The sequence below is a fragment of the Neolamprologus multifasciatus genome, chromosome 14, assembly GCF_963576455.1.
Source record: "Neolamprologus multifasciatus chromosome 14, fNeoMul1.2, whole genome shotgun sequence".
Lineage (NCBI taxonomy): Eukaryota > Metazoa > Chordata > Actinopteri > Cichliformes > Cichlidae > Neolamprologus > Neolamprologus multifasciatus.
In genome coordinates this window covers 36445296-36472232 of record NC_140452.1, presented here as the reverse complement: position 1 = coordinate 36472232, position 26937 = coordinate 36445296, and the positions used below count along the sequence as shown (strand labels likewise).

Here is a 26937-nt window from a genome sequence, read left to right as displayed (position 1 = left end):
ATCAGGCTGACTTTGCACAAACTCAGTTCCGCAGAAACCTTGGGAAACGTTTTATTAGAAACAAAACGCAACGATTGACAAGCTTAAGCCGTGTTTACTTCACCGTCGGGCGCCAAGGTTTGATCCTTAAAAAAGTATTAGTGAACGAGTTTGCAACGTAAAATCATGAAGAGCAGAGGACTCAGATGAATCAGCTGATGGAGCCTTTCCAGATGTGGAAGCTACCAGTTCCACAGCCACTGATTGTAAACTGATAACACTCCTGATGGTCCCACCACGTTCACACAAGGATTCGTTGTTGCATGATTCACGATGCAGTGCTGCCTGAAGTCTGCCTCTTTGATACGCTCGTTTTAGACCTGATGTTACCGACAGTTAACTTAATTAGTTTCAACATGTTACTCCAGCTGTTTCCTTTTAGCAACAGGTACTTTTCCAGCTTTTTGTTGCCTCTTTCCCAACAATGTGTTGCTGTATGAGCTCATATTTTTCTTAAAATTGTTCTTTTTCTGTTCAGATATTTGGATGTTTGCTGAGTTTTTCAGCTCCACCAAAAGACGACCAGTGACAAATCCACAGACACTGAGATTGGTGCAGGAGAAGCTGGATTAGTTTCCACAATTCTACCATTGGATCTAAAATTTCCCATAATGCAACCAAAAGCTTTATTTCATACCTGACAGTATACAGCTGACATCACAATGTGTGCTGTGTAGAACACATACAGGAAACTTTCCACTCGTGTAAATGTGGGTCACTGGGACCAGACTCACCCTCCTGTTGTCTGCAGGGCTGTGGTAGAACTGCGAGATGACCTGCTTGCTGCCGTCCTTCATCTTAGCCCCCGAGAACTTGAACTTGTGTGAGACAGGTATGAAAGTGGTGCCGTGGTCATAGGACACGTAGACCTGAAGACAACAAGGGAGGTATGAATGCCTGCACCCGGCGGTCCCTGAGAAAAGACCTGGATTATATTTTGTTAATCAAGAAATTCACTCGGCAAACTGCAAATTCTGCCATTTTAAAAACACTAATAATAATAATAATAATAATAATAATGGATTGCATTTATATAGCGCTTTTCAAGGAACCCAAAGCGCTTTTTACAATTCCACTATTCATTCACTCTCACATTCATACACTGGTGGAGTCAAGCTAATCTGAAAGGTCTGCAGGTCTTAATGCTCAATTCCGATTTTTTGATCAAATCCCGATTTTTTCGTCTGCTTCTTCACACTACAAATAAAATGTGATGCGCTCTAGTGTGAACCCTCAAAGCGGCCCGCGTGCACAAAAGAAGACGTCACACACAACGCGCTCTGTCGCCCGGCATAATTTGCAGATGATGTTGTTTGCAGCCGCTGTGATGCTTTCGACCAAAACAGGAGCAGCTTGATGACATCATCAACATGCACTATCGCGGTAGAGCGGTATAGTAAAGATCTCTACCGTTGGCCAAATTTATATCATTTCTACCGTATACTGTTTATACGGCCCACCCCTAGTTTAGACCCAGACCAAACAGTATTGTTTGACTGATGGCCTTAATATAAAGACTAAATTTTGCTTTAAGTCATAAAGTTATTTTGTTATTTACATAATAATGTAAATAACCTAATAATGATCCTTATTGCTGTTTTAGAGGAGCGCTGCTTCAAAGGATAGCTGCAGATTTCTGTCAGAATCTGCAGATTATACAGTACAAATAAAATGTTCACGTTTCTCCAACGTTGTTCCCAACAGTTTCACTGGATGGTCAGGAAGCGTTCACGATGTCTTCTCCGGCGCTGATAATTGGCGTCTGTCTCGTGTCAGTGACGTAAAAGACGGATTTAATGCGACATGACCATCAAACAGCAGCTTTCTGAAACATCAGATATGTATCGGATTCAGTACCACATATGAAAGTGACCCAGATCGGATTTGTGCCGTTCACACTGTCACACCATGATCAGATATGAGTCGCATAGGGTCAAAAAAGTCGGATTTGATGCGCTTTCGCCTGCAGTGTGAACGTAGCCTTGGTGATCCACAGTTTCAAGGAAGACAAATTTCTGCGCCTGCTGTGTGTTGGAGGATGAAGGGTTGATTAATGACTGAATACCTACAGAAAGATGTTACTTTATAGACACTTCGATGGTGAAAGACGGTAAAAGCAAACTAACTGTGGCGTGGATGTCAGCCTTTTTCAGAGAAACAAGAAAACCAAAAATAAGAAAATATCTACCACATGTCCTTAAACACAGAGTTTCTCAGCCGTGTATTCAGGAACCTTTAGACGTCCTAAATTTAAACAAAGCCTTGTTTCAATCTTATCCTGTTTGCTATCTTAAGTAATGCATCACACTCATAATAGCTAACGCCATAATAATAATTTCCTGAGGTACAGCAGTAACTTACTGGGGACGGTTAATCATGAAAGTTAAAGCTCTGCTCATTTATTCTGTGAGCACACGTGGACACCACAGTGCCAACAATCCAAAGGTGGACCATCTGTGTGCTGTTAGCATCCTTCAAAAGCACTGTGGTGGAAAATCATGTGAAAACCAGAGCCATGCATCGCTCTTCCTTAACACAGACTGTATTTTGTTACCTCCTTTCAACAAGCAAGAACACGTGAGACATGACCGCTGCATCCAACAATGAAAACAATCCATTATAACTAACAGAAAAGCATTAAATGTCCTCAGGAGACAGTCTGGCATTTAAAAGCAGAGCCCTGTGCTTGTTGGTGTGTGAGATTCTTTCATTTAAGGCTTTATGCCCCAATTAAAAACTCTGTGGCATCTATAAAGGGCAAGTGTTACTGGTTGGCTGCAGAGCCTTTCAGTGTTTGTTAGAGATGGACCGATCCGATATTACGTATCGGTCTGATACTGACCCAAATTCCTGGATTGGATATCGGAGAGAAATAAAAAATGTAATCCGATCCATTAAATATCAAAAAAGCACCTCACAAAACTTGCTACGCGGCGTAACTCGGCTCATAACCGTAGCACGTCGGAGCAGTGTGGTCACGTGATAGAGCAGCTGTGTGTATTTGTAGCTTCGCTACCAAACCAGCATTTCATCTCCGAGGAAGTTTTCCCAGAGAGAAGTAAAGCAAGTGTGTAAGTTCATCTCTGAATGTTTGTAAAGCATTCCCGCGTTAAGCTTAACAACAGATATATGGAGCGACTGCCTCTCTCTCTCTCTCTCTCTCTCTCCTGCTGCTACTTCAATCATGAAACTGCTTAATGATCAGCTGATCGTCTCTCTTCTTTGTTTTTGGCCCACTTCTCACCAGAAAGAGGAAACCAGCGGCTGAACAACAGCAGCACGTTTAAGCTTGATAAGCTGTTGTTAGAATTTATTTAATATTATTTCTACACCAGGATCTTTTTCTACAGCTGACATAACTGTGCAGGGGCGGATCTAGCAAAGTTTAGCCAGGGGGGCCGATAGGGCATGAACAGGGAAAAGGGGGCACAAAGACATACTTTTCTTTCTTATTCTCATTTAAAATGTCGAGCTTTTAATAAATAATTATCTGAATCTTACACCCAAAGTTTTAATCTGATGTAAAATATATAGAAGTCCATTACTGTATATAGTAACTGTTAAGTCTAATATACCCTAGTAAGCTATAGTACTTTTTCCTTTGGGAACCATCTGTGCAGTCTGCAATTCTGTTGAAGAAAGATGTTGAATCTATTTAATTATTCTTGAAAAATAATTTATTTCTGTGCATTTTTTTTTCACACTGCATCAAATTAAATTTGATTACATCAATTAAGCATCATGAGGTGGAGGGTGGGGGGTGGTTCCCTATTTTTATTTTGCTGGGAGTTTGCAGCCCTATTAGTTAGGTTGCTTAATATTTCTGCTAAGTACTCTTTAAAATACCAGAATAGGGAGGATGGAGCAGGTTTAAGTTTATTAGATTGATCAGTGTTGCTGAACTATGAAATATTTTGGGTGCAGTGTGTTTTTTACATACAGGTATAACAGAATAGCTTTAGTGTTGTTGTTTATTTAAACTTGAGTATGAACTTATACAAAATGCAGCAAGATATTAAAAAACATTTTTATTGATTAAAAAACTCTATATCGGATTCATATCAGTATCGGCAGATATCCAAATTTATGATATCGGTATCGGACATAAAAAAGTGGTATCGTGCCATCTCTAGTGTTTGTAAATGGTGACGTGTGACGAAGATGACCTGAATGCAGACTCGTAGCATCTCCTTGTAGAAAACTCAGCATACATGTGAAAGGAAGTCTGAAGGCGCGAAACTCTGTCTGCACTTTGCACACTTCAAAGCAAACGTGTTAAACTGATGTACGACCTTCAGTCACACGCAACGAAACTTGAAATCATGAAAGATGAGGGGACCAACGCCTCCGCTGTAACCACAACGCGAGCTTGTGTTTGGCCACAGCAAGAGGTCAAAGGTCCCATGTCACATATGTAACACTACCATATTAAATCCCTGAGTTGATGGTGAGATGACAGAATCTGTCTGTTAACAGCCTGGTTGCCTCCATGCTGCCTGTGCACGCTAATGCTCCTAACATAACATCTACTGAAATGAGACAACTCTGCAGTTCATCGGTTTATCTTTATTAACTCTGACAGTGACTTTGAAGCCTGAATCATTTCAGCCCAGTTTGTCTGCTTTGTGTCACAGCACATCTTCAGAAACCAGACTGTGTATTTGTGAGTCAGCTTTTCTGGATTTCAACAAAAAGACGTTTATTTGGATCGTGTGTGTTTCCTTTCACTTTCACCAGAACACAAGTAGAACTGCAGTGACATGAAAACAAGCTGAATTCAAAACACGACCTCACGTATGCATTTCGAGCAATTTCAAATGCATACGTGAATTTGTATTTGTATTTGTCTGTATTTATACAGCGCTTTATTAGTCCCTAAGGACACCAAAGCGCTTTACACATCCAGTCATCCACACATTCACACACTGGTGATGGCAGCTACATTGTAGCCACAGCCACCCTGGGGCGCACTGACAGAGGCGAGGCTGCCGGACACTGGCGCCACCGGGCCCTCTGACCACCACCAGTAGGCAACGGGTGAAGTGTCTTGCCCAAGGACACAACGACCAAGACTGTCCAAGCCGGGGCTCGAACCGGCAACCTTCCAATTACAAGACGAACTCCCAACTCTTGAGCCACGATCGCCCCGTTTCAGAGAATAATGGAAATTAAACACATTTTTAATAAATAACAATAATCTATGAAGCTATCACTATTTACAATTTTGGCTTTAGACACTTTGCAATCACTGGGGAAAAAACCCTTTTGAGACTATTTTTTAAAACTATTCTTTATATTTGGCTCTGGCTCTGACAGCACGGACACAAATACTCGTAACCACAGTAATGTCTGGTCAGTGGGCGTCACCCTCACAGAGCTGTGCTTGGTAAGTAGTGAGCGTGGAGGAAATATTGGCTGTGTCCCAATTCAGGGTCTGCAGCCTCAACGATCCTCAAGGGCCGCGTACTCAAAAACCGCTAAGGCCAGAAGTGCGAGGCTTGTGAAATGGGACGGTCTAGCCTCCGTCGCGCTGCCCAGGTTGCCTAGCAACCATGATACTACCAGCTGGAAGCGTTTCATACAGCTTTGTTTGACAGAAATGAAGGAGAAATCTTTTGTTCATTTGTTTGTTTCTACATGAGCTTTGATCATTCTCTGATTAAGCTCAGCTATTGAACGGCGTATATTTTAAAGTAAAGGCTTTAAAACCAAGTTAGTACAAACGTCACTAATGTCACATGACTTTGCCGACATGTGGCCAACAGGAATGTTTTAATGTTCTTCGTTATTAAACATTCGCACATAAATAAGTGACATAATATTCAGTACTTACTTAAAGTTTACTCTTCGGCGCCCCTCATCCGCCGTTTTTTTCGGCAAAATTATCCACACCCACCGCCGCGCTATGAATTCTGGGATATGTTGGGCCACGAAGTCTACACCGCCACGTCCTTAAAATTCAGGGAAATGAAGGACGCATTTGAGGGCCGCATTTCGAGCAGCCTTCGAATTGGGACAGCCTTCGTCGCGTCGCTGTGACGTAATCATCCTTAAAATGTGGCCTTTAAGGCTGCAGACCCTGAGTTGGGATACAGCCATTCAATGCTGAGGTCCTAACTGTCTATCAGCAGTTTAGCTTAGACTGCAGGTCAACATGAAGGTGTCTGAGTGATAACTGCATCGGTCATTATTCCAACCGGCTCAACATGGTCACTGTTACGGACTGGCACGATGAGATTAATCTTTCTGAGCAATACAGAACAACATCCATCCCATAATGAGACAAAACAAACTGCACAATCGAAGGAAAAGCAGTATTCCCCTCAGCTCTCCGTCTGAAAGTGCTCAGTCATCCCAGGAAGTGAAAACAGAAGCGGCGTGCTGTTTAATGACTGTGTGTGTGTGTGTGTGTGTGTGTGTGTGTGTGTTGAGGTAGCAGATGGGACCGATTAATGTGTAGCTCAACACTTGTACCATCATGAGAAACATGTTAAACAAGTGTGAACACAAACCTTCTGCCGCGCTGCTAATTTACACAGACAGTTTACAGACTGGGATTGAACTGGAAACCAGGCCTGAGACTAACCTGAACACTGCATGAGGCTACTGGAAATAATCCCGGGCCTTCTGGTTTTAGTATTCCCAGGTTTCCTCCCCTACATGTTACATGCACGGATGTTTTCAGGCGTACTTACCGAGCTGGTTTTGGACCCAGTGGTTCCTGCACTGTCTCGAGCCAGGGCTACGATGACATTACTCTTCTCTCCTGCCCAGTGGACGACCATCTGGTTGTGAGAGTCATTCAGGTTGGCCTGCAGAAAAAAAGTGAACATAAGGTGCAAGAAAACCTTTCCAATCTGAAATTTAAATGGGCTGAAATATCCACCGATGACACGGATACAGAGCTGTGACGGGACTGAAGGTCGGTTTGGTTTTTCTCTTTAATAAGTAAAATAATCATTTAAAAAATTTACTGAAGTTCTCTTGTCTGATATTAAAATGTGACAAATATGCAAAAAACTGAAATGAGGAAATTGAAAAGTGGCCGTCACTTCAAAGCTTTCCCCTCACCCGGTCACAGCAGAGTTCATCCTCCCCACCATCACCGCTGCTGCTCACAGGGCGTGGCCTGTTCGCTGAGGCTCACTCTCTGATGCTGTAGAGGGTTTACCTCACAGTATATAAGGAGACAGCTGTTGTTGTGAAGTGGTGCTATGCACAGAGCTGACCCAAGCTAACAGCTAACTGCACCAGCAGTGAGGCCCCTAAAAACACCTGAAAGTACCCCCCACTCACTTCTGTCCCTGTGTTAAAGCGATCAGCTGTAACGACACAAACCTAAATCAATTACTGAGATAAATATGTTAACAGACCAGTTTAACCACAGCCTGTGTCAGAGCGTGGGCCACATTCATGCACGTTGTGACTGTTTGCAAGTAGATCGTAACAACGCTGCTTAATAGGGGTGGGGGAAAAATGGATACTGTGTAGCATGGTGATATTTTGTTTGCTAATAATGTATGGATACAGGGACAGCAGAAATCGATACTTTGTTACAAAAAGGTTTTTGTGCTCTGACTTCAGAGCATGTTGATCCTTTTTCTGAGCAAGAATCCTGACATTCCTTCACTGTCCAAATGTGTTTAATAAACATGACAGTTTACTTATTTTAATTTAAGACATGTTTTATTTTAATTAAGTTTAAAACTTTTATTTAATGTAAAATTATATTTTGTTTTAATTTACTTTCAAATTCTTCAGTTGCTGAAGGGGCTGCATAGTTTTCATAAACTGCATAGTTCAGAATAGCTATAATTGTACCAGATGGTTGATTCAGTTAAGTTGGACTAGACTGTAATACAAACCGTTCAGTTTGTCAACAATCAAACTGAAATGAGAGAAAGACTGAGTGTGAGACTTTGATATTAGATAAAATGATGATTGATAAAGTTTACCTTTATGTACAGAATCTGAATATCGCAAAATATTTTTAAAAATTGCAATAATATCGTATCGTGCGTTAAGTATTGTGATAATATCGTATCGTGGGATGTCTGGTGATTCCCACCTCTACTGCTTAAGGCCCCATAAAGGCTCGGGACAGCTGCAGTCATACTTTAGGGTACCCATTTGCACAGGCTGGTGAGAACACCAGTGTTTTTATCCCTGTGGACACGTGACACTCGAGGAGACGGATGAGTTTAACACAGTATCCTGATCTGCTGACAGTCACAAAGATGGATGCAGACATTTCTTCAGGCCAGCATATGGTTTGAATCTGAGGCGCCGAATCAAAGCCAGGCACAAACTCCCGTCTCTGACTCCTCACACCGACTTTCTGTCTTCGGCGGCCGGATTGTCCAACGATGCAAAAAGATAAGGATCAACGGAGCTCACAGATCTGAAGCCGCTTCCCAGTTTTATGACAACTCGGTAAGGAATTCAAACAAACCAGGCCGTGACCTGAGATAACCCCAGGCTGTTGAGCACACGTCTGTCAGAACATTTCCAAAAATGTAATCTCTGAATCCAGATACGCTGCACAATCTGAATGATTTATCCAGCAACAACATCAAAGTAGCACAAGTCAATATTTCATGGGAAAAACTGGCCCATGTGTCCTTTAACGGGAGTCACCGGCTGACAGTCTCCGTTTGTAACACACTGGAGTTGTTTATACGCATTTATTTGTATTTAACAAAGAGTCCGTTTCCAAAAATGTATTTTGGCCTCTCCTGACATGGATCTGCAGCTCTAACAGTCACCATCAGCACACCAGCTGAGCAAACTGCAGCTGCAGAGGAAAGACACAAGAGAAGCAACAGGGGGGAAGCCCCGCCCCGCAGCAACACACAACCACAAAGCAGATTCAGATTCCACCAGTTTAACCAGTCTAGCTTCCACTGGGTGTTTTGGGAGGTTTTTGCAATTGTTTCTTTTAATAACCTTGTAGCAGGACGACGGTCTGTCGTTGTGTCGGCCGCCACCGTGCTTGAAGAAGGGACAAAGTTTTTGTCTGTGGTCACACAGGTGCACGTCACAACCTTCAGGACACGCCTGAAGTTCTGCTCTGCGAGTCAGTGTCAGGACAGTGAAGCTACTCGTGATTTTTCATCCTCTCTGCCCGTGGATCTCAAAGTAAGGCGCTTTGGGCTTGAGCACAACCATCCATCACAATTCTTTTGTGCTTTTTGGGAACACTGTGGACGGCAGGACGATGTATGTGGAAGCACGTTTAAAATCAAGAGCAGAGGGCCTGCTCGTGGTGCTGAAAGGAGCGAGACGGCGTGTCTGAACGGTTTCTTGGAAGACGTTGCGGCAGCGTGGCACAGAGGACGGAGCTGCAGAGCAAAGCTTTTCTTTTACTCCGTAAACATCTGGCTGATCGTGCTCCAGCAGTGCATCTGCACAGGACCGACCAATAACTTGCTTTAACACAAACTCCATCTCCTTCGGTGCACCTCACGTGGCGCCTGGATCAATGATAAAAAAACCAGGCGATTTCATCTCTTTCTTTGTCGCCGGCTCTCTCTGCTTCCCTCTTCTCATCTTTTATTGATGATGTTAAGAAGGGCCCGGCTGCCTGAAGCGCTCCTTTTTGCTTCAAAGGCCTTTCCCTGCATTTTTCTAGCAGTTCTCAGTGAGCAGCAAACAACAAGTATCAGCTGTGATCAGACACAACCCTCCACCCAGTCTGCTGCCACCGCCGCAACAACGGCGAGGACGACGATGCCAAACAGGTAAAATTATGACTGCACGAGGGACTAATGAGATATTCAGCCTGAGACTTTTCAGCAGTAAAGAGCGACTGCTGGCAGTGTAGCCCGCACTGCCACGCCTCACGTGCTGTTAATATTCACACGTTTGTGCCAGTGTTCGACGGCATTCTGCCAAATGCAGCGATGCTAATATCTCCACCTACAGCGGTCTAAAAATCTATAGAGTGATGCAGCAACAAGGCTCGCTGTGCGGTTAAGGGGGCGGCCTCGAAAGGCAGGATGTACGAGGATAGATTTGTTCTTTAGCATGATTTAACCAGAAAACAGCAGAACAGATGTCCTGGAGGACACAAATGTAAGGTCCAACAAAGGGACAACTATGAGGCGCTGCGACAGTCAACTTCACTGAGACACGCTTTAGTCATCTCCTCTCCGTCTTCTTCAGCGCGCCTCCCTCAGGTAAAAGTCGGGGCCGTGTCTGGAGCCGAGGTGTTGCAGCGATAAATCTCTGTATTTTTGGCATCGCTGGTCCCTGTGAGGGGGTGAAGGGGCTCTCGGGACGGACACATGAATCCAGAGAGCAGCGATGAGTCCAGAGATAAATATTATCTGTCAGGTTGCAGCGAATTGCAGGAAGACCGTCAGCACTACGGGTGGTCCCGCCATGGGTGATTACTGCTGTGCAGCTACACTGCACATGTCGCACCCACCACGACAACAACATGTGCACCGTATACACTCCCACTAGGGCTGCCACAAACCATTACTTTGATAGTCAACTAATCAGATCATCATCCATTGGACGTAAAACTACAGCTTATTGCACCAGCAGCATCTCCTCTTATATAACTATCATTAGCTTACAGCTTTAAGTGTTTAAAGTATGTGCTAACTAAAAATAAAGACAAGATGATAGTTTATTAAATTTTAATGAAATTTGCAGATTGTTTCGGTGAAGTTTAATAAACTCCTTGCTATCTAAAATATAACAGGACACCGGAGTAAATTCTGAGCATCTCACACTTCTGATAATCAGCTGTCTGCTTGACGTTTATTCAGCTGTGTAAAAACTATAACTTTAATCTCAGCCAAACCGATTTACTCAGGAACAAATAAAATACTGAAAAAAGCCAAACAACAACATTTTTAAGTTATCTAAGTGACTTATATATCATGTTTAACCTGAGTAGCAAAGACAGCGGTGGGTTTGAAAACGATTAGCCGGGAGTCCGGTGTTCTCACGGCTCTAGTTAGCCTAGCCCCCAGCTAGCTATCGAGCTAGTGGGTAACAGACGTCTCCGAAAACATCGGCGAGCTTTTGAAAATATGTGGTGTCTTGATAAACTGAGCAGATATTTGAGGTTTACACAGCTACATTCTCGCCTGAAAATATGTTAAACGTTTATTTTGTGACCCAGAAAGAATAATAAGAGTAATATTAAAACTAACTAGCTGCCGCCATTGTTGGAAACTGAGCTGTGCTGCGCTATGAGTTCTGGGACACAGCTTCTTCTTCTTCGGGGTTTAACGGCAGCTGGCATCCTTGTACATGCAGTGCTGCCATCTTCTGTTTCAGTCCGTTATTACACTCTTAAATCCTACTACTTATTCTGCTACTTAGCTGACCGTAACGTGACCCGTCACGCACGCTTCCTGTCGCTGATAGATCAGGGCTTCAACAGGCATATTCGAGGGTTCCCAGAAACTCACAGTAAAATGTTTTATAGTGTTTTTTAAGACACGCCGATCCCTCCACAGAGCCCCCCACTGCCATTTCACCGCATGTACAGCCGCACTGTTTACCTCCAGCTGAGACGGTGGAGATCGCCGTTGATCTGACTCTGCGACAGGAAGTCCAACAATTTACACCAGGCTACAAAAATGCTGTGGAGCTGCCAGCCGGCTGATTACACGTGAGCGGGCTGCAGTCTCGAGAGAACTTCATGCCTGCTTTAAAAACTCTTATGGCTTCAGTGCTGACACATAAACACTTTTTACACAACAAGAACGTTGCTAATTGGGCAGCTCCGTTTCCCACGGTTACACAAAATAAAAGTTTCTAATCTGACCCATGTCCGTTCTCGGGGTTAGCGGTAACTGTTGCAGGTCACTCTGTCGTTGCCCTGCGCACAGATTTACTCCCCCAGCTTTCTGCAACACTAATGAAGAGGATTTATATTCAGTACCCACCTTTTACCCCACCCACCGCCATCGCTTCATTGGATGTTTGGCATACTCAATAGCACTTGCTGTTACCATGGTTACCATGGACGTAAGTTTTAACATTTTTTTTAATTGTAGGATTTTGTCCTTTTAAAGAAAGCAGTAATATTTCATAGGAATAGTCTGTGTCATGTTTTTGTCCTACAGAACATTGTGTAGAAACAGCTGATGGTAAGTCTGCTGCTCAGCTCCCGTTCGTATCTGTCCAGGAAACAAAAACACCGTCAGAGTTTTGACAAGGGGGCAAGCTGTAGCTTAGTAACAGCAGAAGAGAGACATCCCATCTTTGTGTTGTTATTTAGGACACTGATGAAGCCGCCCTGAGGTCAGTGAAATGTCACGACTCACTGCCTGTCCTGTTTTTTCTTCCTCATTGCAACACGGCAGTCCTGAAGCGTGGAGCTCCTTAAACGCTCACGCCCATCAATCTTTCTGACAGTTATGCAGCCACTTTTTGTGGGATGAAGAGGAGAGGGCGTCGCAAGCAGCCATCAGGGGAACTGTACTGCAGCGCTCCTCGTCTCAGTGTTTCGCAGACAATACGTGATGTTTTCCACATTTAAGCCTCCACATTCTGTGAAACAGCATCCAGTAAAACCAGCAAACCAAATCATCGTAACGTGCAGAAGGGGAGGAGCTCCAGCGCTCCAAGGTGAAGCCCTGAGAGCTAACAGACCGGAGCGGCTCCGTCACTCACCCTGCAGCATGAAGCACCAGGTTAACATCAGCACTGCAACACTTTACTCACACTGCAAACCAGCGTTTGAATCGGACTGTGCTACTATTACCAGAGCTGTGTTTAATAAGCAGGACCAGATGCATCTTCTTACTCATGCCTACATTACCAACAATTCAATTTGCCTGCACACAGTTATGTCAAGGATTTGGGTGGGTTAGCAGAGATGATGAGCACGCTCCAGAGGTCACTTTTTAAAACAAGGCCCCAAAATCATCCAACTCAAGCACAACACTCACAGACAGGCTTCAACTTTGTTTTCCTCATATTCCACAATACTCTGAACAACCTGGATTTACTGCAGCTGCTGCTGAGATTCATTCTTTACATTATTCACACATATATACATAAACAGTGGTTCAATAGACCGCCTGGCTTCAGAGTGCTGTCGTTAGTGCAGGGAAACAAGCAGCACTGTATCCTGACACACCTGTACTGGCAGCAGACAGAAAAATGTGCCACTGTTACTGAAACTTGTGTCAGCAGCTGTTTTTGTGCTTAAACACACTGAAATCTGGGAATTAGGAGGCCTGTTCCTGTCATGTTCAAACACTCCTGCCTGGTTCAGTGTGCCACACATCACGCTGCTGAAGGAGGCCACTTACTACGAGTCCCGAACGTTCACATGAACGCAGCAGAACATTGCCCCGAGCATCACACCGACTTTCATAGCACACTGCTGCCATTTCATCATACACAACACACACAGCCAGCAAGATGGACAAATGTACTTTGTCCTTTAGGCCAGTCTCCTCCTGTCATTGCTCCATGGTAGGGCTGGGCCATATCATATCATTCATTGTAATACCGGTACAATGTTAGGCAACAATAAGAAAATAAAATATCGCAATAGAATATGGGTAAAACGCGCATGTGCAGTGCCTTTGTTTTCATACGCACATGGCCAAAAAGCATGGCGGCAACGGAGAATGAGAAAGGCGGATCGTTGAGTGAAAGAAATGAACCAGAACTGGTTTGTAAAAATGCTGCAACTTCAGTGATGTGGAACATGCAAGCGGGCTGTTGTTATTGCTGTATTGTATGTCAGTCTACCCCAGGGCAGCTGTGGCTACGACTGTAGCTGCCTCCACCAGTGTGTGAATGTGAGAGTGGATGAATAGTGGTGTTGTAAAGTGCTTTGAGGGGTCCCGAAAAGCGCTATATAAATGCAATCCATTATTATTTTTATCATTATTATTATTGTCGGACTAAGGATGCTCGTAAATCTGGGACTAATCTGGGTCCAAAACTCCGTCAGCTTCAGGTCCCAAAGTCAAATGAACACTGCAGCATCACTGAGAGTTAAAAACTGTCTAAATTCTTTCATCTTTAATAAAATGATCAGTGTTGCTGCTTTACCAGGTGTAACAATTAAGTTTAACATCCAGGCATACATGAAAACAGAATTTATTACATTTAACAGAGTTAGAAGTTACTGGAAGTTAGCGCGCTAGTTTCGCTAGTTACCTAAGCATGATATAGCATGTTCTGACTGAGAGATTTCTGAAAACATTCAAACGTACAGCTCTGCTATCACTTCCAACATAAATGAAGACAGAAAACTAAACAGCAGTGACGTTTGCAGGGTTACTGAAGTTGGGCTAGCTGGTATTTAATGATGTGCTACGTGATTGCTAGCAAAACAGCTACGTTAGCATAACATAAACAGTGAAGCTGCAGGATGAACGCTAACACTTTTCCACTCGATAAAAGTTAACGTGAAGCTTCCTGATGGTTAGAGACAAATACAGTCGCATGGCAGGATGCTGTAAACGGACCAAACTTCAGTCAGGAGAACAACTGAGATAATCCATCCACAATACGAGGTTAGTCATTAATATACTGCAACAACATGGGAATAGAGCAGCTGTGATAGAATACAGCATTAATGAATCAATGGTACAGAAGTGGAGGAAGCAAGAAGAATGAGTTGAATAAAGTTTGATTTTTCTGACTGCTTTGTTTCACTTAATGTGTCTTATGGTCCGAAAAATATGTATTTGACTTTTTTATTTGGCACACTGCAGTTTAATGTTGCAAAGCACCTCTTTTTAACTTGTGTGGATATTATACATGGTTATGCTCAGGATATGTCGGCCCATTTCCGTTGGAAATCCCTTTTGGTTAAACTGTCAGCAAGGAATTTGTATTTGCACTGTTACATTTTTATATAACTTTAATGCACATAAAAAACAGCTGCTTGTTTAAGTGAAAAAGAATTGATGGGTTTTTGCACTAATAAAGTTGTGGAGTTATAAAGTATTTTGTTTTTGTCTCGCGTCAGTTATATCACACATGTTCAAATATATATTGGGATAAATAGTTTTGTCCATATTGCCCTGCCCTATTGTGTACTATATATAAAAACCAGTCTATTTATCACATCATCCAGGTGGAGAAATGGTTCATGTGGAACATGTTGTTGCAGTGTTTGGTGCTCTGTATGAGACGTGTCAGGCTGAGGTGAAATACAGCAAACCAGGCTTATGCATGAGTTACTGGGAGCAGGCCACACACACATCAGCAGAGCAGGATTAGCACCGAGTGAAACATTAACATTCAAATCAAACAAGATCCAGACAAAGAGGTAACGCAGTGTAAAGACTGCTCCCTGGGTAAATGCAGACACGTGCATAGACTGCGCTCTACCACCCAACATCTGACTACAGGACACAGCTCAACTTGATCCCTTTGCCTGTTTGAACGCCGCTGTGCAGTTTTACCCATGTTCATACATGAACATAACTCTGCAACCCTACACCAAGAAATCCATCTTTAACATTCCTGACAAAAGCTCCAGGAGCTGGAATGTACTCAAAACAGCACCATAAGACACAAGCGCTTCACACGGAGATCAGGTTCAGTTACTCACTAAAGCTTTTTTTTCCCCGTCCTACAAAAGATATCATCAACATTGTTCCTCATAAACGCTCAGCAGCAGCTGAACATTCTGAGCTTCTCCTGGACAGACGATCCAGACTGATGGAGAAGACTCTCGTCCACTGTTAGACAGAGTGCAGCTCCACAGTCTTGACCCGTGGATAGAGACAGCAGCTGTGGACAGAGAGCTGCACTAACCGGAAGCTACAGCAAGTGGAGAACATCCTGTGTCACTATGCTGAGGTCGAGTGCTGCACTTCAACATGGTGGAGCTGGACGAGACCGCCGCTCTGTTAGTTACTGTCATAAAGTGGATGCTGAAGTATATAATACCGCAGGGCCTCGCGAGTGGGCTTTATCACAGAAAGCAGTCTGCATGGCACTGATATCCTTGTGGTGCTTGTACATACCTCATCTTTTCAGTCAAAATTTGGATTAAGAAATCACACACACACAAAAACAAAGTATTAACTGCTCCAATTATCTCGCCACCATGAAAGGAAAAACATGAAAGATTTCTATTAAACTCTCACATTTGCTTCCCACCCTTCTAGTGCTTTCATATTTCTTTGTAAGGATGGAGGCGGTCGGCTCAGTGTCTGGTAGTACCAAGGAGTGGATTGCACCAACGATATGCACGGGCATTCAGCCCATTCTCCACCCTCCCCACTCCTCAGCTCAGCTGTGTGTGTGCGTTGGGGGTGGCAGCGTGGCCAAGAGAGTCGACGAAGCCCGACTGAAACAATGACATCATCTCTGCAGGACTGGCCGGCAGAGAAGTCTCGCTGCGCTCTCACCTCGAGCTGACTGTCCAGTGTCCATGCTCAGGCCGGCCGGTGGAACAGGGACGAGACACAACTGAACCCTGTTCTCCTCCCAGTGTGACTGCAGACCTCCGAGTTCTTTGCAGACTCACAAAGCAAAGTGTTGCAGGGCTTCCACACCAAAATAATGCATGAAAGCAAATGAAAGGCAGCCAAATGATAATGTTGAACATCCTTGTTACTGTGTGGTATGCCGCCACTCGATAGAAAATGATGAATGCTACAAAGATCTACTGAGACATGGGCCCAAGTTGGCCCACACCGAGAAGGCTCTGCTTGATACGTCTTACAGCAGCTTTACAAACTCGACCAGATAAAAACCAATGAAGTCGTTTTCATGCCGGAGCAGATGCACACACAGTGGGCTGCGTGCAGACAGCTCACAGTGAGACAGTGTGGTGAATTTTAAAGAGGGTTTGAGCACCAGAATCAGCACACAAGCATCAGAACGGAGCGTAAAGAGGCGCGCTGTTGCTCAGAGGAAAGCGTCTACTGCTTTCAGGGTGGAGAGATCGATGCTGCTGTAAACACGACACCAACTCCAGCTGATCGCGCAGCTCACATGCACGTTTCTGTCACACACTAGTGCAGTTTGAAGACATGGGCGGTGTGGGGGCATTGAAATGTACGGGATGTCTAAAGTGAGAAAGTGAGCGCCCCGTCAGTTGGGTTGTGTGACATATTTATTGGTCTCTCTGTGCACATCTGTCCAACTTCTCCTTAAACAGAACAGTCGTGTAGAGCAAAGTCTCAAAGATCAAAACTGTGGTTATTGTCCCCGATTGTTGTTTTTGAATTATCTACGCTCAAAATACCCACAAATCGCTTGACAAAGCACATTCCTTTTGTGCTGTGTGAGATCCAGCAGATTAACGTTTGTCTGAATCAACTCGAGATGGAAAATGTAGCCTTAAAATCCACAATAAAAATCAAAAACCTTCAAGGACATTTGCGATAATTATATTTATGATGACATAGAGAAAGAAATTGCAGTGACTGCAGCTTGCAGGTAGCAGCATTGATTTGTGCTAACAAAATAAACAGCATTATCCATCCTTGGTTTCCACTGTCACTGACGCCACGAGGTGCCGGCAGCAACAGCAGCGACACAGCATAAGCTAAAGTTAGGCAGTGTTTTCCCTGGAAGTGTTAGTAAATCCTGTTTTACAATAACTAAAGTAGTTTTTTCTTGTAATCCCCCAGGAGCCTGCACAATGTTGCCTCATCATAAAAGTGAGAAATATTTTCAACCTGGGACGTTGTCGAGCTTTTTAACCAGCTGCTTTTACCACCACATAACTGCATCAGTAATTTCCATCCACCATTTGCTCCACCTGTGATTTAGAGTGTAAATAGCAAATGCTACAGCGATGTTTGGTTTACTCTTCAGCCTTACATCACCAGCTGTTAGCATCGCCTCCTTCCTAGCTTGGTTGTCTTTAGCAGTGTGTTTTTTGGCTCAGCGCTTGTCGTTTCCCCCTTTAGCGTTGAGAGTTTTCTTGCATGTTTGGTGCTTTGTCACAGGCTGTAGAAGCAGCTCAATTTTTACTACACTGAAGCCTGAAACATGGCTCCTGCTCTCAGACATGCCTGGGCTGGTCTTATTGTGTGGCACCAGGTAACAAAAATACACACGGGATAATACAGGCCGAGGTGAAATACAGCAAGTCCAACGTCCAGTCTTAATGTATGAGGTTTAAAATTGTCTGTGTAATTTTTATGTGTTCATTAATCAGAATTTTAAGCAAGTCCTATCACTGAAACGCAGGCGGCTCATTGGTCAGATTAGTTTGCTGAGTGTGACTAGCATGAATGCTAGCAGCAGAAGCCTTCTTTGCAGATTAGCTTCCAGCACTGAATGAGGACCAGCACTGTGCTGCAGCCTACAAAGAAAGGTTGATTTTCTACATCAAAGCACTGCCGACCAACACTGGTTACTGTGGTTCTCATCTGTTTTACTTCACAGTTTTTTCACAACTTCCTGAGACAGAGGCTGCTGCATCCTGCCGTACAGATACATAACAATCAACAGACATTAAGAAAATATGAATAATCACTTTAACTGGTGAATATCTCAGGTGAACACCAACAACTGATCATCTAATGGACTAGCCGTGCACACCACCAGACAGTAATCTATGAAAACATGTTTTATTTCCTCTCTGTGTCAACGTCTCAGTGTATGTTTAAAAAACAAAAAACCTGTGACATGGGTGTGGGAGAGCCCCACTGCACCTCAGTGGGGTCTGTAAGTTTGATGTTTCCCTTACTCTCAGCCTGAAATTCAAACTAACGATCTAGCTGAGCACAGAACCATCCAGGAAGTGGATTGCAGGTTGTAGTGCATGCTCATGTCAGTCCTTAAAATTATGTAATATTAGATAATATTAGATGTGTTTTTAACAGTTTGGCTCATTGCTGTGCATTGAAAACGAGACTGTTGATGGGAGCATCAAGTTAAAAATGATTCTCAGCAGACGCAACAGAAAAGCTGGTCAGAGAAGAATAAATGCAGAGAGACCTGCAAGGAAAACCAGCTCCAGAGTGTACACGAATCACACTGGACCAGTCCTGACCAGTTTGGCCATTTCAGTATCTGATGGGTCCCTTATCTTTGTTAAACTCTGCTGCATTGATATCCCCTGAGAAATAAGAAGCATTTGAGACTCTGCCCCTCTCCAGGCAAACCATAAGACGAGGACGTTGCAGGAAATCTGGAGCTTTGTTTAAAAGCCAAGCAGATTATTTTGACTTTTTCTTTTTGGCTCTGGACGAGACCTGTGAAGTCCATGACTGAACCCAGTTACTCATATCCCAGCTTGCACATGTGACAACAATGAGTTTGAAATTACAGGGAGATGGCAGAAATGCACTGAATCAAAGGGACTATGACAGCATGCTTGGTTACGCCTGACAAACTGTCACGTGTTACAACCAATGGGTGAATGTTCGACATTTCAACCACTTAAGATAAAGAAATGAAATGAATGGAGAAATAAAATTGGTGTTTTTGAACCGTATTATACATGAGGAGGTGCTGTGTCAGTCAGTGCTAAAAATTAACCATGGTGTTGGTGTTGTAATTCTAATAATTCACTTGATCAGGACAGAGCACTTAATCACAGTCTGGTACACTTTGGGAGACAGAAGCCACCCCTCAGCTGTTAGACGGCTCAGCCTGGACAAAGCGTTAAACAGCGAGCCGAAATGTAAGAGTTTTATGAAAAGCAAGGTCATGACATCGTCTTCTGCTTCTGAGCGCTACGCAGATTTGGCATTTCCTGTTGATATGACTGTGCTTCGAATTTCCACATCAGACAGTGATGCTGACTTTAAAGCACTTGTTCAAGCCCAAAACAGACTAAAAAACAGCTATAACAATAAAGCTTCTTAAAGTTAAAAGTCATTGAAATTTTAAGGCTTCATTTTGATTAAATGCTGATAAAACGTTGGCTTTTTACTATACCCTAGTATAGTATATACTTTTCATTGCCTAATCGTAACATCTGTTCTTAGCAGTAACTCTTTATGTAGAGATCAAATTAATATTGAGCAGAATTGAGTTCAGCTTATTGGTTTTGCCCTCCACAACATTCGTGGTTCATCTTGTGGTCCCTTAGAAAAAATAAATTCAAACTGAAGCTCAAGCCTTCTTAGCAGTTTCAGACCAATTTCAACAGTTATTGAAACATATCTTCCTACTGGACCAGCAACTGGACCAGACGATATCCCAACCGAAGTCTGGAAGCTTCTCGGGGACGTGGCCATCCTGACAGAATTGTTTAACAAGACTTTCAGCACAGGGGAAGTCCCAAAGGCCTGGACGACCAGTATTACCAGTATTACCAGTATTACCATACCCATATGGAAGAACAAAGGGGATGTAGCCGAATGCTCAAATTATCGTCCTATTCGCCTACTATGTCACACGGTGAAAATATTCGAAAGAGTCATCAATGCACGTCTTCGGGAAATTGTCAACGTCACCCGCAACCAATGCGGTTTCGTAAAGGGATGCGGAACAACTGACGCCATACACGCCGCCCGCCTCCTGCTGGAGAAGCAAAGGGAAAAGAACAAGACGGTACAGCCTTCCTAGACCTTGAAAAGGCTTTCGACAGGGTACCCAATGACCTCATATGGCACTCCCTAAGATCGCATGGTGTCCCTGAGGCGTATGTCAAATCAATACAGCTCCTCTACGACAACGTCACCAGTTCAGTCCGATGCGCTGCTGGACTATCACCTCCCTTCCCCGTTAGCGTCGGAGTCCACCAAGGATCAGCTCTATCACCCCTCCTCTTTATCCTTTGTATGGATACTAGAGGTGGGAATCACCATACATCCCACGATACGATATTATCACAATACTTAACGCACGATACGATATTATTGCAATTTTTAAAAATATTTAGCGATATTCAGATTCTGTACATAAAGGTAAACTTTATCAATATTCATTTTCTCTAATATCAAAGTCTCACACTCAGTCTTTCTCTCATTTCAGTTTGATTGTTGACAAACTGAACGGTTTGTATTACAGTCTAGTCCAACTTAACTGAACAACCATCTGGTACAATTATAGCTATTCTGAACTATGCAGTTTATGAAAACTATGCAGCCCCTTCAGCAACTGAAGAATTTGAAAGTAAATTAAAACAAAATATAATTTTACATTAAATAAAAAAGTTTTAAACTTAATTAAAATAAAACATGTCTTAAATTAAAATAAGTAAACTGTCATGTTTATTAAACACATTTGGACAGTGAAGGAATGTCAGGATTCTTGCTCAGAAAAAGGATCAACATGCTCTGAAGTCAGAGCACAAAAACCTTTTTGTAACAAAATATCAATTTCTGCTGTCCCTGTATCCATACATTATTAGCAAACAAAATATCACCATACTACACAGTATCCATTTTTTCCCCCAACCCTAATGGATACCATCACGGCCGACCTCCAGTTACCTCATCCATGGTCTCTCCTCTTTGCTGATGACGTATTCCTCGCCAGCAAAGACAGAGAAGAGACCCAAACGACGACTCAACTCTGGAAGACCCGGCTCGATGAATATGGTATGCAGCTCAATACAAAAAAAGACTGAATACCTGGAAGGAGGCCCCCAAACTGATGGCCTATTTCACTGCAGGGCAACCTGCACGTGGCGAATAAAGCCTTGATTGATTGATTGATTGATTGATTGATTGGTGTGGAACTGGTTTGGTGTTTGTCCGTCAGATACACAACAAAGCACTATTTTTGATAGAGCATGCTAGCGGGCCGTCGTTATTACTGTGTTTTTTGGAAAATACGGCACACTTAAAATCAATCCTTTGATTTTTCTGAAAGTTGACAGAGCCCCTTATAATCCCGTGTGCCTTATGTATGAACTCTGGTTGTGTTTACTGACCTCGAAACGATTTTATATGCACGGCGCTCGAAAATCTGTCAAATGTTTCAGTACAACTTCGCTAAGCTACGAAGCCACACCACTTGATGGATTGTCGGAGCATTACGGCTATCGTAGGCGGAGCCTCACTGAGTGATACGTACTGTGCTTCAACATAATATTACCGTATTGTGTGTGTACAACCTCTTTTTAAGTTTTGTGGATATTATATTATAAAATCTACAAAACGGTGGTCGCCCAGTAGCCCTGTATGGCTCCGCATGTTGCCTGCATTGACCACACATGAACAGGCCCTAAACACCATGGAGATGCACATGCTCGATGATGCTGGGAATTACAAGATGGGACTGTGTTACGAACAAAGACATACGGAAGCGACTAGGTGTAGCCCCAATTAAGGAAAAGATGCTTAAATCCCGCCTGAGGTGCTATGGACACGTGATTCGAAGCAATGAGAACTCTGTAGCAAAAACGGCTATGAGGACCGACCCAGAAGGATGCCAGCCTCAAGGCAGACCGAAGAAACAGTGGATGGACAAAATTTAGGAAGACATTCGGACCTCGGACTGAACCACGTGGAGAAACCTTTGCCGAAGAGCGGACCCTGCACCAGCAGGAACAACGCCATTTAGTATTTAGCCATTAACGCTAAGTTTACAGCACAAAGCAAGAATGAAACCAGCACAAACAGACTTCACAGCCATCACCATGGTGATTCTACTTTAGAAACCAGTAGAAACAGTTTGGTACCTGTTGAAGTTGGAGGTGAGTCTGCAGGGCTGGGTCAGCTTTAACATCACTCTGGATTCTTGGCTAGCTTAGCCTCAGCATGCTGTCTGTGCAGACGCTTGCACAGAGCGTTTGCACTTCACCATCGTGCTCTCATCATACCCGTGCTCTTGACCCACTATTTTCCTTCACTGGTACATGAACTGAAATCACTTGTAGTGTATAGTGAAGTGCAAGTGGAACGGATAGATCAATAAACAGACTAAAAATTCAAAGAAACTGAACTACCGAGAACTGGGTCGCTACAAGAACCGGTTCTCGATTAGCATCCCTACCCGTGATGTCATGTGATCAGGGTCCTGCTGGCTGTGCAGCATATGAGGCTGAAAACTATAGGAGACAGAGCAACATTGGCCCCCAGACTCTGGAACTCTCTGACAGCAGTTTGTACAGTTTTATTTACTTTAACTTTACTTTTAATCCTGACCTGAAGCAAACAGCTAGAAGAAGAATAGAACGGCTTCAGGACAATGAGTGACAGTCCTTGAGTGGCTGAGCCAAAGCCCAACCCACAGAGCATCAGTGGAAAGAAGGTTTGGTTGATTTAACCTCAAAGTTAGATCAAGTTAATTTTGGCAAAATCATAATATTACCACAATGATATTTTGATACGACACTTTTATACCATGTAAAACGCTATAGTGCTGTTATGATAGATCATAATAACAGAGACGTGACTAATGCTGTTCACAGACAGACAGAAGATGCTGCTCAGATCCAGATGTGTGAACCTGCAGCGCCTCAGGTGACAAAAGTGTAATTCTACATAGTTTAAGTGTCCCTTAAGTGGTTTTAAAACCAAATATACTCTAGTTCGAGGTTATTAAATATGAAAAAACAGAAACCTGAAGACTAAATAAGTGATACTCTGCAGATCAATGAATAATAAAAAAAATACCTTGAACACATTTGCAGCCTAATAAAATCTTAGCATTTACTATTTTTTAATAACTTGAGTGTTATCGTGAACTCCTGTGTGTTTCTGCATTTTTATCAATTATTTGATATCAATTTTATCAAAGCAGACAAACTGCAGCTGTTTGAAGTGTTGCACTTCTAGGACAACACACTGTTTCAAGAGAGCATGTGAGCGCTGAAGCAGGTGGGTTGTGTAAGAAGTTTAGTAGGAATTTTGCCCAGTGAAGGTCCTTAGATATGAAGACTTACTACGACTGGGAAATGGCTTGGTCATGGCTGACACAACGAGGGAAGCTTCCTGCATTCGGACACAGAGAAAATACATTGAAACTTCCTGCCGTAAACTTTGGTTTGACATAAAGCTGCCGTTGTCCACATCTCCATCTGACCTTCACATTAATGGCGTCATCCAAACCTGTGATATGACAACTCGTGAACACGTCCATTTGCCTCTCTTCTCTCGTACAAAGCATTCGTTGGGTTTTTAAACAGACACAGATACTTTTGTCCGTTCCTTGAAAACCAATATATAAATTTTGCCACCAATTAAACACTAAACAATATTTGTTTTCATACTCCAACTTTTTTCTGCTGCTTTTTCAAAAGAGTAACTTGACTTGTTTCCTAAATTTACAGCCATTTAATTCTCTGGATCTTTTACATTTATCTGTATGCCTCAATGGAAAACGATCCTTATGCATCTTATAGTGAGCCTTAGCAGAGCCCCTCAGTTGATCCACTGTCTGACCAAAGGTGTTTTAGCTCTCTTCCCCTCCCTTTGTTCTGATTGGCTGCCCCTCACAAAGAATGATGTGGCAGGTTGGTGAAAATATGGAATATAATAAAAAGTTTTCTTTAACCCTTTAAGACCTACCATAGAACCAAGTCCACCAGAGCTTATATTATATGTTTACATGCTGTGGAGCCATTTTTGGGAGCATTTCAAGTTGCTATACATCAATACAACCATTACAGCCTAAATTTTAATAATATGTCTGCATTAAGTGCATAGTAATTACATAAATTGCAAAAAAGTGCAATAAACTACAAAAAAAATTGAAAATCGTTTTTGTTTTTTTAACATATATTTCTAGTTAGAGAAATTTAAGAGGCTTATCCCTCAAAACTGTAAATACAAAAAAGTTGCACAAACTAGTTTCCTACCACAGGAAATTTATTTTGAGTGTCTTCATAGTTTTATTTTTGAAATACACCAATTTTTATACACTGCAGGAAAAACGAAAATAAATATTATAATGCAAATTTGCAATAAAGCAGCATATGCATCAAAATAAACTATTTCCAGCAGTGCAATATGAGTCCTAAGCATCCCAGAAACCACACAGAAAGTCATAAAGTCAAACATAACTTTTAAAAACACCAGTATAGGCTCATGAGGCCCTGATGGTAAAAAACTACATTTCCGCGAAAATGACGTCACTTCCGGTTTTAGGCAGGTCATGGCGGACATGCAAAAGTTCGCGCTGATGGACGTAGGAAGTGTTACGAACAGCTGATCGGATCGGCAAAGCGCGTTTCTGGAATATTATGTTTTTGTTGCTGCAAGTGCTTTTTATGCAGTTTTTGCAAAGTTATATGTGGAAGGAAACTGTGACCGAGGACAAGCTGATGGCAGAAGATGTAAGTACAACTCCTCCGGTTTCATATGCAAAAAAAATTATTGCGCTAGCTCACGTGGTTGCAGAGCTACCGGGATTTAAAAATAGTTACGCAAAACGGAGCGTGCCCGCTCCGACCGGTTTTAAAGGGTTAAACAATGATGTTATGTTGTTCATCTTTCAGAACTGAACCCAAGGTTTTCCTGTTTACTATCACACTGCAGCACAACAGTCTACAGACTTTTACCTGCAGGCGTTCAGACTCCTGAACACTCAGTGACTGGGATCACACACACACACCTTCAGGCGCCAAGTTATTTTTTGCACAATACTCAGTATTTTGCACATTTCCATTGCAAGGTCTTGTCTTGGTTTTTTTTGCAATTTTTGCACATTGCACTTTACATAGTCCTGTGTTCATCTGTTGTATGTAATATGTAGCGTCGCGGTCTCGGAGGAACGCAGTATCGTCTCAAACTGTACTGTAGCACTGTACATGGTTGAGATGACAATAAAAGCCAGTTGACTTGAAAAGGTTTCCAGCAAAGTTCATCATACTTGAAATAGAGAACCACGGTGATGAATTCCTTTTTCTTTAGTGGGAGTGAGCTGTTTTTCCTGTCAGTTGTGTTCCCTTGGCACAACTGAAGCTGCAATGCTTCATTAAACAACCTTCATCATGCTGTTGTCTGTGCATGCTCAATAGCTGTATAATCCCACAAGACAACAAAGAGTGCAATAGCATTATATTTATTACAATGCATTGTAATGAATACCAATGCTATAATAGCACTTAAGAGCACTGTAGTTAACCATTACTGGGCTCCACCTTCTCCTTAGCAAAGAATACTATGGGTGAGGGGGGCAAGGACACAGATAAGACAAACCAATGCAGCAGCTGTGGAAGTGGCCCAAAGGTGCAAATCACCAGGAAAACATTTGCTTTTACATTTAGCCAAACTGAGGTCAGTGGCCTGGGGTGTGGGGAGCTCCACGCTTAATTCCACTTAAAATTTGGACATTTTTATTCACTTTTCAGCCAAAATCTTCAGTTTGTTGTTGTTTTTCCAAAGTAATCCCTCTTAGTGCTTTCACATTCTTTTTGCACACTGGGGCATTATTAAAGGAAGAATGTTTCATGCCCCGTTTTTGCTAAATAGAAATGTTTTCATTCACTTTCTGTCATGTGTGCAGCATTTAACGATAAATACGGAGCCTCGTGTATGTTTCTTGCTCTGTCTGCCTCCGTGGGCTCTTTGTATGGGATCCACGTTTGGTGATTTCACTTCAGCCCACCCCCCGGAGACGGCAGGTAAAGACACGGACATTTGTTTCGCACCTAGCGTTAGCCCCAGTCCCCTTACACTGACACCAAAGCCTCTGCCTAATTCACTTTTCTGATCTTGTGACGCTTCCGTTCCCGAGCACGACAAACGAGATGTTTCGGGAACTTAGCCATCCGTTGAACATACGCAGTGTCTTACTTTTGTCTCGCTTCTTCAGCGACAGTCGAAAGTGTGGCGGACAGGTTGCCGCTGACCAATTACATTCATTTGAATGAACGTTTAGTGAATTGTAACGTTACACTGCCAGTGTGACGTTTAAAGGCATCAGGTAAACCGACCCCCACACAACAGGAGCCTGCTTCAAGCATAAGGTGCAGGAATTGATGCTACTTCGGAAACAACAGTGCGTAATTTCTTTACGCCACCCATACCAGTAAGGTCAGGCTGAGGTGAAGCGTCAAAGTGAGCGGTATCACGCAGTTAATGCGTTACA

At 42.9% G+C, this 26937-nt stretch overlaps 1 protein-coding gene and 1 long non-coding RNA gene across 5 annotated transcripts in view; both read right to left on the bottom strand.

Annotated features, from left to right (window-relative positions):
- Positions 1-26937, bottom strand: part of sorl1 (sortilin-related receptor, L(DLR class) A repeats containing) — a 91519-nt gene that overhangs the window by 64114 nt on the left and 468 nt on the right. For all 4 annotated transcript variants that reach the window (XM_085184685.1, XM_085184684.1, XM_085184686.1 and 1 more), the window contains exons 2-3: positions 6735-6851; positions 774-908 (exon numbers count right to left, since the gene is read on the bottom strand). In XM_085184685.1, coding sequence (XP_085040811.1) covers positions 774-908; positions 6735-6851 — 252 coding nt within the window. The remainder of the gene's footprint in view (positions 1-773; positions 909-6734; positions 6852-26937) is intronic.
- LOC146504562 (uncharacterized) lies at positions 7895-26935 on the bottom strand. The gene is made up of 2 exons (XR_014877938.1): positions 25316-26935; positions 7895-24400 (listed from the first exon to the last, which is right to left on the bottom strand). It is a non-coding gene; the product is annotated as an uncharacterized LOC146504562 (long non-coding RNA).